This window comes from Staurois parvus, unplaced genomic scaffold (assembly GCF_062004578.1).
Source record: "Staurois parvus isolate SC_StPar_1 unplaced genomic scaffold, SC_StPar_1.0 ptg000874l, whole genome shotgun sequence".
NCBI lineage: Eukaryota > Metazoa > Chordata > Amphibia > Anura > Ranidae > Staurois > Staurois parvus.
In genome coordinates this window covers 839,710-852,902 of record NW_028318670.1, presented here as the reverse complement: position 1 = coordinate 852,902, position 13,193 = coordinate 839,710, and the positions used below count along the sequence as shown (strand labels likewise).

Sequence of the window (13,193 nt, the reverse complement as noted above, 5' to 3'; positions counted from 1 at the left end):
ACATGATTATGAAGGGATTGGAACACTTGAATCACATGATTGGGAGAAGATTGGAACACCGGAATCACATGATTGGGAGGGCGGGGCAATACTTTTGGCAATATAGCGTATGTCTGAACCCAGAGTGTCAGGAGGCCTGCAAGGTTGGGGCAACCATTATCAAGTGGCCCCTGTGGGGGTAATGCTACAGTAATAGAGAAGTAATTTGCTGGAGTGCAGTTGTCCATTCAAGTTTTTTTTTTCATGCCTCCAGCTGGACTTGCATCGATTTCATGGGCAGAATAATGTGGACCAACCTAGAACAGCATATATTTGTGGTTTATGGTCTCTAGTTTATTATTTATCTCCTGATTCTCCAATCAGCCTTCACTTTCTTCTACTGTCTACATAGAAGCAGTGTATGCGGATCGGTGTAACCTCAATAAAACCTTGGGAGTCATACCCAGAACCCCTCGCTCTGAGAATTCCCTGCAATGTTGCTTCAGGCATTGGATCCTGCAGGCGGCGCTCACATTGGCACTTGGTGCAAGGTGTTCATAATGCTATACCAGCTAATTATAAGGACTAACAAGATAGTACATATATATACCGTTGCAAGAAAAAGTATGTGAACCCCTTGGGATTACGTGGAGTTTTGCATGAATTGGGCATAAAATGTGCTCTGAACATCATCTAAGTCACAACAATAGAAGAACACAGTCTGCTGAACATAATACTACACAAACATTAGATGTTGCCATGGTTTAATTGCACATAACATGTAAACATTCACAGTGCAGGGAGGAAAAAGTATGTGAGGCCTTAGCTTAATGACTTCTCCCAGACCTAATTGGAGCCAGGAGTGAGCCAACCTTGACTCCAATCAGTGTGATATTGGATGTGTTGCTGACAGCTGTCCTGCCCTTAAAAAACACACACCTGTTTGGGGTTTACTGGTTTCAAGAAGCACTGTCTGATGTGAACCATGCCTCGCAGAAAAGAGCTCTCAGAAGACCTACAATCAAGAATTGTTGACTTGCATGAAGCTGGAAAGGGTTACAAAAGTATCTCCAAAAGCGTTGATGATCATGTGTCCATGGTAAGACAGACTGTCTACAAATGGAGAAAGTTTAGCACTGTTGCTACTCTCCCTAGGCGTGGTTGTCCTGTAAAAATGACTGCAAGAGCACAGCGCAGAATGCTGCATGAGGTAAAGAAGAATCCCTGAATGTCAGTTAAAGACCTACAGAAATCTCTGGCACATGCTAACATTTTTGTTGACACATCTACAGTACGGAAAACATTAAACAGGAATGGAGTACATGGGAGGACACCACGGAGGAAGCCATTGCTGTCCAAAAAGAATATTGCAGCACTTTGAAGTTTGCAAAAGAGCACCTGGATGTTCCACAGCACTACTGGCAAAATATACTGTGGACAGATGAAACCAAGATTGAGTTGTTTGGGAAGGACACACAACACTATGTGTGGAGAAAAAAAGGTACAGCACACCAACATCAAAACCTCATCCCCACTGTAAAACATGGTGGAGGGAGCATCATGGTTTGGGGCTGCTTTGCTGCCTCAGGGTCTGGACGGATTGTTGTCATTGATGGGAAAATGAATTCCAGAGTTTATCAAGACATTTTGCAGGAAAACGTACGACCATCTGTCCGCCAACTGAAGCTCCGCAGAGGATGGGTGATGCACCAGGACAATGACCCAAAGCATACAAGTAATTCAATAAAACAATGGCTGCAACAGCACAGAATACGCCTTCTGAAGTGGCCCAGTCAGAGTCCTGACCTCAACCCGATTGAAATGCTGTGGCATGACCTTAAGAGAGCGATTCACACCAGACATCCCAAGAATATTGCTACACTGAAACAGTTTTGTGAAGAGGAGTGGTCCAAAATTACTCCAGATCGTTGTGCCGGTCTGATCTGCAATTACAGGAAACGTTTGGTTGAGGTTATTGCTGCCAAAGGAGGGTCAACCAATTATTAAGTCCAAAGGTTCACATACTTTTTCCTCCCTGCACTGTGAATGTTTACATGTTATGTGCAATTAAACCATGGCAACATCTAATGTTTGTGTAGTATTATGTTCAGCAGACTGTGTTCTTCTATTGTTGTGACTTAGATGACGTTCAGAGCACATTTTATGCCCAATTCATGCAAAACTCCACGTAATCCCAAGGGGTTAACATACTTTTTCTTGCAACTGTACCTGAAGTAGAGGGAGATCCAAAAACCTCTCTCCATTTATTTCACATACAATCCATACACACCCAGCACACGGCCAGGGCCACACTACCGTGTCTCGGGGCTGCAGTTCCTCTGAGCTCCACAAGGTGGGGATCTCACTCCACCGTCGTGTCCGCCCTCTTCTTCCACCGTAACGTCCGTGTAAGGGACCACCTGGCAGTACCACTAGCACTCCACTGAATAGGCGTCCCCAGCGCACGGAATCTAAGTCCCAGGGTGCTTGTTCACCAGGGCCCCTGATGGTGGGGATGGACTTGGAGCCCCCCGAGACCAGGTCGTGGCTACTGGGTGCGTCCGTCAGTGGTAGTGGTATGCGCCAAGGGCTCCCACGGGGAAGAGTCTGATGTGAGGAGGTCAGAAGACCCCACTGCAAGGGATGGATGGATGAGCAAGGTCAGACGGGCCGGGTCGGTAACAGAGAGGACGGCAAGGTACAAGGCAGCGGGCATAGAATGGTCGGGTCACACGCCAGGTCAGCAACAGCAGGTCAAATCCAATCAGGGGCATTCAGGAGAGAGGTCAGGCAAAGCAAGGGTCAGAATAGGAGAAAGCAGCAAGGTCAGGTACAATCCGGGTCAAAAACTTACAAGGTACAGGTTCACAGGTTTCACAGGTTGCAGGGAAGACCAGAAGGCACTGAATGACAGCTCAGGGCCATTTAAATATCCCGCCCTGCGCTGCCAATGGTGCCCAGCGGGCGGCCGCGGCTTCTACTGCGCATGCGCGAACTCGAACGCCGCGGCCGGCCCGGACCTAGTGCCCGTGTCCCTGCACAGGGCGGTACACTGCGCCTGCGCCGGGACCATCGCGGCGGGGATCGAGGAGATCCCTGACATTGCCCCCCCCCCTACGGGCAGCCTCCGGATGCCCACCCGATCTCTCCACCACGGGTGATCGCGAAAAAACCTCCGGACAAGTCTGGGTGCATGGACATTATGGGCTGGTTCCCAAGAATTGTCCTCAGGGCCATAGCCCTTCCATTTGATAAGGAATTGGGTCTGGCCTCCCCTCCTTCGACACTTCAGGATTGTCTCAACCTCAAATTCTTCTTCTCCCTCGACCGTTATGGCTTCCGGGGGTCTAGATTCCCGGTCAGGGAAGGCATCTGGGACCACTGGCTTCAGCAGGGACACATGGAAGACTGGGTGGATCTTGAGCGTGTCAGGAAGGACGAGTTCGTAGGCCACTTCGTTAACCATCCGTTTGATGCAGAAGGGGCCTATAAATTTGGGTCCCAATTTCTTTGACGGGCAAAGCATCTTTAAATTGGACGTCGCTAGCCAAACCTTCTCCCCAGGCCGCAACACCAGATCTCCTCTCCGTTTCCTGTTGAATGCCTTCCTGTAGTCTTCCTGGGCCCGACTGATGGCCTCTTGAAGCTTCTTATTGTTCGCGGAGAAAAACGTTACCACATCTTGCGTTGCTGGTACTGGGCTTTCCGAGACCAAATCCGGGAGGAAGACTGGGTGAAAGCCATAGTTGGCAAAGAACGGGGACTGTCCCGTCGCTGAGTGGCGGGCGTTGTTGTACGCAAATTCCGCTAGGGGTAGAAGTGGCATCCAGTCATCTTGAGTAAACAAAGTATAGCATCTTAAGTATTGCTCTAGGGCGGGTGTCTGCAACCCGTGGCTCCAGAGCCGCATGCGGCTCTTTTTCACCTTGGCTGCGGCTCCGGAGCACACTGCCCACCAGGTGACAGGCAATAGGGCAGCAATGGGCAAACTACGGCCCGGCGGACCTTTTAATCCGGCCCGCGGAGCTAGGCTCCTCTCACAGTCCGCCCTGAAGACCGGTGTAGCATGAAAATCTGTCTCCTATGAGGATCTGTCCCCCTCTACGTATCTGCGCATGTGCCAGAGATCGCCGATCGGCTGCTAATGCCTGAAACTGGCACATGCGCAGATACGTCGAGGGGGACAGATCCTCATAGGAGACAGATTTCCATGCTACACCGGAACAGCGCGGGAACGCGCGGAGCAAAGGTAAGTGAATTGACACAGGGGGGACTTGGGGACTTAATATGGGGGATGAATTAATTTGGGGGATGAATTACTATAGGGGGGATGAATTACTATATGGGGGATGAATTACTATATGGGGGATGAATTACTATGGGGGATGAATTACTATATGGGGGATGTATTTTCAGTTTTAAAAATGTGGCTCTCAAAATAAATTTCAATCGTGGTTTTGGCGAGATTTGGCTCAGTTGAAAAAAAAGGTTGCCCACCACTGGTCTAAGGCTATGATTGTGATTATGACGATACACTGTGGCCCTGATTAACCCTTTGCTTACCGGGCCCTTAAACCCCCTTCATGACCAGAGCGCTTTTTGCAATATATGCAGTGTCGGATTTGTTTTAAATGTTGCAATGGTTTTGCGGCTCCCAGTCTTTTTTTCCCTCTCGGAAACGGGTCCAAGTGGCTCTTTATGTCTTAAAGGTTGCAGACCCCTGCTCTAGGGTCTGATTGGTCCTTTCGGTTTGACCGTTAGTTTGAGGGTGGAACGCAGAGGAGAGAGACAATTTGATGTCCAGGGCTTTGCACAGTGCTCTCCAAAATCTTGACGTGAACTGGACCCCCGGGTCCGAGACAATGTCTTCGGGGACCCCATGCAGCCTTACTACCTCACGAATGAAGACTCGCGCAGTCTCGGCCGCCGAGGGGGTTTTCTTCAACGGGATGAAGTGGGCCATCTTGGACAAGCGGTCCACGACCACCAGGATTGCCGTGTGGTCTAGCGATGGCGGAAGCTCGACTATAAAATCTAACGAGATCTTTTGCCAAGGCCGTTCAGGAATAGGTAAGGGTCGCAGCAGACCCCAAACTTTGTTTCTTGCTGGCTTGTTCTTCTGGCAGGTGATACAGGACCTTACATAGCCCTTACAATCTTTAGCCATGTCTGCCCACCAGAATGAGCGTCGGAGAAGTTCCAGGGTCTTTTCTGGGCCAAAGTGTCCCGCCATCGGGTGGTCATGGCAATGCCCCAAGACCAGGGTTCGGGCTTCCTCCGGCACCACAATTCGATCTTCCCTCCATAGGAGTCCCCCCTTGTTCTGGAGCGGCCCTCCGCCTGGGGTAGAGAAGGTTGTGGATGCCTCCATTAGCTTGGAACGAAGGTCCGACTGAAGGGCCAAGAAGTTACCCGAGGACAGGATGGTGTCGGGTACTGGGATCTCCTTGGCGTCCTCGTACATACGTGATAACGCATCTGGCTTAGTGTTCTTTGATCCAGGCCGGTACGTAATGTGGAAGTTGAATCTTGAAAAGAATAGTTCCCATCTTGCCTGTCGCGGGCGTAGACGCTTGGCGGTTCTCAGATATTCTAAGTTCTTGTGGTCAGTAAATATTAAGATGGGGTGCACCGCACCTTCCAGCAGGTACCTCCATTCCTCTAACGCCGTTTTGATCGCCAGTAGCTCTCGATCACCGATATCATAATTCTTCTCCGCTGGGGTAAGCTTCCGTGAGAAGAATGCTACAGGATGGAGCAGTTCCTTGGTGCCTTTCCGCTGGGAGAGGATGGAACCTACCACATTCTCCGATGCATCTACTTCCAAGATATAGGGCAGGGCAGCGTCTGGGTGACCCAAAATGGGTGCCGAGGTGAACAGCTTCTTCAAGGCTTCAAAAGCTTCCTGCGCCTCTGGTGTCCATCTGAACCGGGTTCCCAGCTTGGTTAGCTGAGTAATGGGGGAGACCAGACCCGAGAAGTTCTTGATGAACTTCTGGTAAAAATTTGCAAAACCGATGAATCGTTGGACGCCTTTCCTGTCCGTGGGTTCAGGCCAATCCAGTATTGCGGCGACTTTCTGGGGATCCATCGCGACCCCCGCGGTGGAGATAATCAGGCCCAAGAAGGCAATGCTGGATTGTTCAAAACAACATTTCTCTGCCTTGGCGTACAACCCATGCTGCCGCAATTGCCCCAATACCTTTGCTACATGTATTCTGTGTTCCCCCAAAGACGGGGAGAAAATCAGAATGTCGTCTAAATAAACGATAACAAAGACATCCAGAAAGTCCCTAAAAATATCATTCACAAAGTGTTGAAACGTGGCCGGAGCATTACACAACCCGAACGGCATGACCAGATATTAAAAATGGCCGAAGCGGGTGCGGAAGGCCGTCTTCCACTCGTCCCCCTCCCTTATGCGAATCAAGTTGTACGCCCCCCTCAGATCCAGCTTTGTAAAAACCACTGCTGTTTTTAAACTTTGGAACAACTCTGGTACCAATGGCAGTGGGTAACGGTTCTTTATCGTGACCCTGTTCAATTCCCTGTAATCGATACACGGCCTTAAGGTTTTGTCTTTCTTTTCTACAAAGAAAATTCCCGCCCCCGCCGGTGAAGTGGAGGGGCGGATGAACCCCTTCTGGAGGCTGTCCTCGATATATTCCTTTAGGGCCCCCAATTCGAGCTCTGAAAGGGGGAAGATTTCGCCCAAAAGGAATTTCTGAACCGGGTAACAGGTCAACGGTACAGTCATAAGGGCGGTGGGGGGGTAGAGTATCGGCTCCCCGTTTGCTGAACACATCTAGAAACTCATGGTAGACTGCAGGGATTACTTGTTTTAATTCAGCTTCCACCTCAGAGCACAGGAGGATTTGGGGGACCCCCGGGCCCGAAGTGCGGCAGTATACCCGACAGTATGGGGAAGGGAACGAGATTACTCCGGTCTCCTAGTCAATCTGGGGGTTATGGGCCCGTAACCATGGGAGCCCCAGAATGACTGGGAAGAGGGGTGAAGCTATAGCATCCAGGCGGAGGAGTTCCTGGTGCTGGCCGGCAATGACAGTGGTGATGGAGGGGGTTTCCTGGTTCACTACCCCCGATTTTATTCGGGAACCATCGGCCAAATAAATATTGAACCCCTTCTGTTTAAATTGGAGAGGAATACCCTGCTGGTGAGCAAAATTAATGTCCAAGAAGCAGCTGCATGCCCTCGAATCAATTATGGCCGATACTTCCACGGTCCTTTCTGGAAGCTGAAAGGAAAGGGGCACCACTAAGTATTGGGATGGACCAACATTGCCAATGGATAAGGACGAAGAGGTGCACTTACTCAGTTTCTGCGGGCAGGATCGTACCATATGACCAGCTTCACCACAGTAGAGGCACAGGTTATGGGATCGTCTGCGCTGATGTTCCTCTGGAGATAGTTTAGGCCGTGCCAGGCCGAATTGCATGGGTTCAGGGATATCTCCAGGTGGCCGGTTCTGGATGTTTGGCCTAGGTGCTTGACTGGGACCTTGAAATGACTCCCAGGGATTTCCATGACCCTGGCCGGACCTCTCAAACCTGCGTTCCCGCAGTCTACGGTCAATTTTAATGGTCAGTGCTATTAAGTCCTCTAAAGTCTCAGGCACCTCCACCCGGGCGAGCTCATCTTTCAGGCCTTCTGATAGGCCTATACGGAACTGATGCAGGAGTGCGAACTCGTTCCAGCGTGTGTCCCCCATCCAGCGCCTAAACTCAGACGCGTACTCCTCCGCCGCTCGGCGGCCTTGCCAGAGTGTGTACAAAGTAGCTTCAGCAGAAGCTGCCCGCTGTGGGTCATCATAAAGGATGGCCATTGCATCAAAAAAATTGTCAACCGAACTAAGGTGAGGGTCATTTTTTCCCCGTAATCGGTGGGCCCAGTCTTGGGGTTCACCCTGCAGGAGGGAGATGACGAACCCCACCTTCACGGATTCAGTCACGAAGGTCCGGGGTTGTAACTCAAAATAGAGAAGACAGGACTCGCGGAATGATCTGAAGCGTGTGCGGTCCCCGTGAAAACGTTCCGGTAAGGGTACTCGGGGTTCGGCCGCCGGGAGTGGTGCGGATGCCCCAGAAACCAGCACAGGGGCTGCTACAGCTGGGGGTGCGGGGACCGCGGCCTGTGGGGCAGGAACGGATATAGTGCAGGTCTGGAAATGGGTTTCAATCTGCTGACATCTATCCTGCAGGGCCGATACGGCCTGTGTCAAATTAGACAGGTGCCTGCAGATCTCCTCAAGCGGCGAGGGCCCTCCTCTAGACTCAGTCATGGCCTTCTGGTACTGTAAGGGACCGCCTGGCAGTACCACTAGCACTCCACTGAATAGGCATCCCCAGCACACGGAATCTAAGTCCCAGGGTGCTTGTTCACCAGGGCCCCTGATGGTGGGGATGGACTTGGAGCCCCCCGAGACCAGGTCGTGGCTACTGGGTGCGTCCGTCAGTGGTAGTGGTATGCGCCAAGGGCTCCCACGGGGAAGAGTCTGATGTGAGGAGGTCAGAAGACCCCACTGCAAGGGATGGATGGATGGATGAGCAAGGTCAGACGGGCCGGGTCGGTAACAGAGAGGACGGCAAGGTACAAGGCAGCGGGCATGGAATGGTCGGGTCACACGCCAGGTCAGCAACAGCAGGTCAAATCCAATTAGGGGCATTCAGGAGAGAGGTCAGGCAAAGCAAGGGTCAGAATAGGAGAAAGCAGCAAGGTCAGGTACAATCCGGGTCAAAAACTTACAAGGTACAGGTTCACAGGTTTCACAGGATGCAGGGAAGACCAGAAGGCACTGAATGACAGCTCAGGGCCATTTAAATATCCCGCCCTGCGCTGCAATTGGTGCCCAGCGGGCGGCCGCGACTTCTACTGCGCATGCGCGAACTCGAACGCCGCGGCCGGCCCAGACCTAGTGCCCGTGTCCCTGCACAGGGCGGTGCACTGCGCCTGCACCGGGACCATCGCGGCGGGGATCGAGGAGATCCCTGACAGTCCATCCTCTTCCCCCACCGCCGCGCCCGTCCTCTTCCCCCACCGTCACGTCCGTCCTCTTCCTCCATAGTCACTGTGACGTCTTTTATCTTCAGCAGATGATGATACACACATATATAGTGTGGGAACCCAGATTAACCCCTTCAGGGGCAGAACATTCCCCCACTTCCGGGGCCGGAACATTCTCCTCATTGTGGAGATGTCACCTTTCCCACCAATCACCTTCTCACCTCCTCAGTCTATACCAGGGGTGGGCAAACTTTTTGACTTGAGGGCCGCAATGGGTTCATATATTGGACCCGGGGGCCGGACCAAGAGTAGATGAATGATGTGTATGAGTCATCCATAGTAAGTATAGTAATATTCCCCCATAGTAAGCATAGTAATTAATCCCCCATATAGTAATTCATCCTCCATAGTAATTCATCACCCATAGTAATTAATCCCCCATATAGTAATTCATCCCCCATAGTAATTCATCCCCCATAGTAATTCATCCCCCATAGTAATTCATCCCCCATATAGTAATTCATCCCCCATAGTAATTCATCCCCCATATAGTAATTCATCCCCCATAGTAATTCATCCCCCATAGTAATTAATCCCCCATATAGTAATTCATCCCCCATAGTAATTCATCTCCCATAGTAATTCATCCCCCAAAGTAATTAATCCCCCATATAGTAATTCATCCCCCATAGTAATTCATCCCCCCTATAGTAATTCAATTCACTTACCTTTGCTCCGCGCGTTCCTCTCGCCGTGTTCCCGTGCCGTTCCGGTCTGCAGGGCGGACTGTGAGAGGAGACTAGCTCCCCTCACGTTCGTCACGCTGCCCCGCCTACACACATCCTGACAGCCATCCTGACAGTATCACGCTCCACGGGCCGGATTAAAAGGTCCGCCAGGCCGTATACGGCCCGCGGGCCATAGTTTGCCCATTGCTGGTCTATACTGACCCATTATATGACTTGTATTAGTGGCGGGGGATGGGGGGGTTGGAATATAAATTGATGATTATTGTATCTGGTGTATAAAGCTGGCCATACATGGTTCAGTTTTATTGTTCAACCAGCAGGCCGAGTGAAAAATAATTAAAATAATTCCCCGATCCACACGGTTTAGGTCGATGGGGGAATCCTTCCGCTGTGCTATTTTATTGGAACAATGGAGGGACTCCTGTGCCTCAGAATACACAGATCACTGATGGAGCCATTGATGGAGTGGCTTTTATCCAACAGTGACCACATAGGGATCACAATTCGGCTGATCCCTGCCACACCCGCTATATTGTGATGTATCTATGGACACATGAAGTGTCTTCCTTCCCGACCCTCACACCCTTCATTGTTTAGTCCTGCTGAGATCATCTCCTAATGTCCCTCCAACCAGAGTCAGAGAATCCTATGACATCACACTGACCTCACAGCTCCTCCTTCTAATGTCCCTCCAACCAGAGTCAGAGAATCCTATGACATCACTGTGATCTCACAGCTCCTCCTCCCAATGTCCCTCCATCCAGCTCTTTTTTTTTCTTCTGATACCCTTGGAATGTGGGTGGACCGTTGCCATTCTCAGTGGCAAGGCAGGACTTGTGTTGTATATAAGAACACCAGAATTGCTTACGACAAGCATTTAATCTGTGGATTGGGGGGTCCTGTGGGGGTAAATTATACCTCAGCCTGAAGTGGGGCTTTGACAAAAGGGATACCTGACTGGGGAGGTGAGGAGGATTCTGGGAATATCATTTGAATTTAAAATTTTGTGTTTCAGTCTAGAATTTTCCTCCTGAGAAGTCTGGAGATCATCTGACATCACCTCCCTCCCCGATAGAAGAGAGAAAGAAGAAGAAGATTCTAGAGTGGGAGTATTTAGAAGGACACAAGGACCTCTACAAGGACGTCATGATGGACAATCAGCCGCCCCTCACATCACCGGGTAAGAGGAGACTTTATTGGAAAGGAGAGAGCAGTACGGAGGGTCCACCTAGATCCCCCATCATCTGATAAACACATAGAAACAATGGATTCAGTCAGTGTGTGTGTTTCCTACAGATGGATTCAGTCATGGGAACCCACCAGAGAGATGTCCCCGTCCTCTGTATTCCCGGGATTCCACACAGGAAGGTCACACCATCCCTCACCATCATCAGGTAGATGGATCCAGTCATGGGAACCCACCAGAGAGATGTCCCCGTCCTCTGTATTCCCGGGATTCCACACAGGTCAATATTAAGGAAGAGATAAAAGAGGAGGAAGATGAGGATGGAGTGATGGAGGAGTCAGAATATCCAAAAGGACACAAAGAACTGCACCAGGACACCATGGTGGAGTCATCCAGCTACAGGAACCCACCAGAGAGATGTCCCCGTCCTCTGTATTCCTGGGATTCCACACAGGAAGGTCACACCAACCCTCACTGTTACAAGGTTGGTGGGATGGAGCATCTAGAACACGGACTTGGGGAGTGATGATGTGGATTTTGTTGATGTTGATCCTTCTCTTGGTTTAGGGTGAAGATGTGACAGATATAAAAGTTGAGGTGAAATCAGAAGAAGAAGAAGAGGCGTATGTGAGGGATGATCAGCAGTCTATGGAGGAGGATGGAATAACAGGGACATTTATAGAGGACATTCCTACAGAGATCAGCACAGGTGGGTCATGAACACTAAATCCATTCCTCCACCCATACTGCTCACTGATTGGTCCAGATGATAAAGTTCTCATTGGGTCTCTCTCTGTCTTTCTGGTTAGGGGGAACCAATCAGCTCCTGTCTAGAAATCCTCTCTGTCTTTGTATTTTAGTCCATGGCCGGGAGATGAGGAAAACCTCTGAGGATTGTCTCACTTTGTCTCCAGACTGGAAAGTAGAAGATGAGGACATCACACAGTATAGTCCAGGAGAAAACCTGGCTCCCTCCAATGTCCATCCGGCACCACCCAGTGTAGATGGACCATCGGATTCCTCGTATCCTGAGGAACCTCAGACTGTGTGGGACCGGGCCGGCCTTCCAACAGACAAGAGGTTCTGCTGTACTGAGTGCGGGAAATGTTTCCGTTTTGAAAACAAACTTAATGAGCATAAAAGAACTCACACAGGTGAAAAGCCATATTCCTGTCCTGAGTGCGGGAAATGTTTTTCACAGAAGTCCAATCTTTCCATACATCAGAGATCCCACACAGGAGAGAATCCGTATCCCTGTGCTGAGTGCGGGAAATATTTTTTACTACAGTCTCAAGTTGTTACTCATCAGAGATTGCACACGGGGGAGAAGCCATATTCCTGTCCTGAGTGCGGGAAATGTTTTTCAGATATGTCCAGTCTTTACAGACATAAGAGATTGCACACAGGGGAGAAAGCGTATTCTTGTTCTGAGTGCAGAAAATGTTTTTCAGAGAAGTCCAGTCTTTATAAACATCAGACATTACACACAGGAGAGAAGCCATATTTCTGCCCTTAGTGCAGGAAATGTTTTTCAGATATTTCCAGTCTTTACAAACATCAGAAACTGCACACAGGGGAGAAGCCGTACTCTTATCTTGAGTGCGGGAAATGTTTTTCACAGAAATCCAATCTTTACAGACATCAGAGATCTCATACGGGGGAGAAGCCGTATTCCTGTCCTGAGTGTGGGAAATGTTTTTCACTGAAGTCCCATCTTTCCCGACATCAGAGATCACACACAAGGGAGAAGCCTCTTCCCTGTCCCAAGTTAGGGAAATGTTCCTCACTGAAGTCCCAGGGTCCCACACAACTCTGGAGGTGTATTAGTGCCTTGAGTGCGGGAAATGTCTTCTAGATGAATGTTGCTGGACATCCCAGCTCTCATGTGGGGAAGAAGCATACCCTGATATACACCTCAGATATACTCCATGGCTGATCTTCATCATAAGGAGGTCAGAGGTCACCAAGACGTGGATGAAGTGTGGGACCGAGTTGGCCATCGATGGGAGGAGAAGAATAAAAATGGTGTCCTGACCTGGCATTGGCTGGAAGATTTCACAGAGAAATGTGGCCGACCATGTCGAATTTTGGTAGTATTTTATTTCATACAATGATTCCATATAATGCACTATTCTTCCTGATTGAGGTATTTTAGGAAAAATACTGCCCTATGGCCAGTAGATGCAGCTGGTGATCATAGGAAATCGCTGTCATTATTAAAATGGGGCCAGAATTTGTCACGGCTGGGTGAATACTT

At 50.0% G+C, this 13,193-nt stretch overlaps 1 protein-coding gene across 2 annotated transcripts; it reads left to right on the top strand.

Moving 5' to 3' along the window:
- The first annotated feature begins 10,769 nt into the window (after positions 1 to 10,769).
- On the top strand, positions 10,770 to 11,721 carry LOC149443142 (uncharacterized). 2 transcript variants are annotated; one of them, XM_089655899.1, is made up of 3 exons: positions 10,770 to 10,930; positions 11,149 to 11,420; positions 11,504 to 11,721. In XM_089655899.1, the coding sequence occupies exons 1-3, from the start codon at positions 10,897 to 10,899 to the stop codon at positions 11,654 to 11,656; spliced, it is 459 nt and encodes a 152-aa protein (XP_089512025.1). In that variant the 5' UTR covers positions 10,770 to 10,896; the 3' UTR covers positions 11,657 to 11,721. The 2 variants fall into 2 exon arrangements, with proteins under 2 accessions (XP_089512025.1, XP_089512024.1); XM_089655898.1 differs by having other exon boundaries at positions 11,047 to 11,420.
- The last annotated feature ends 1,472 nt before the right edge of the window (positions 11,722 to 13,193 follow it).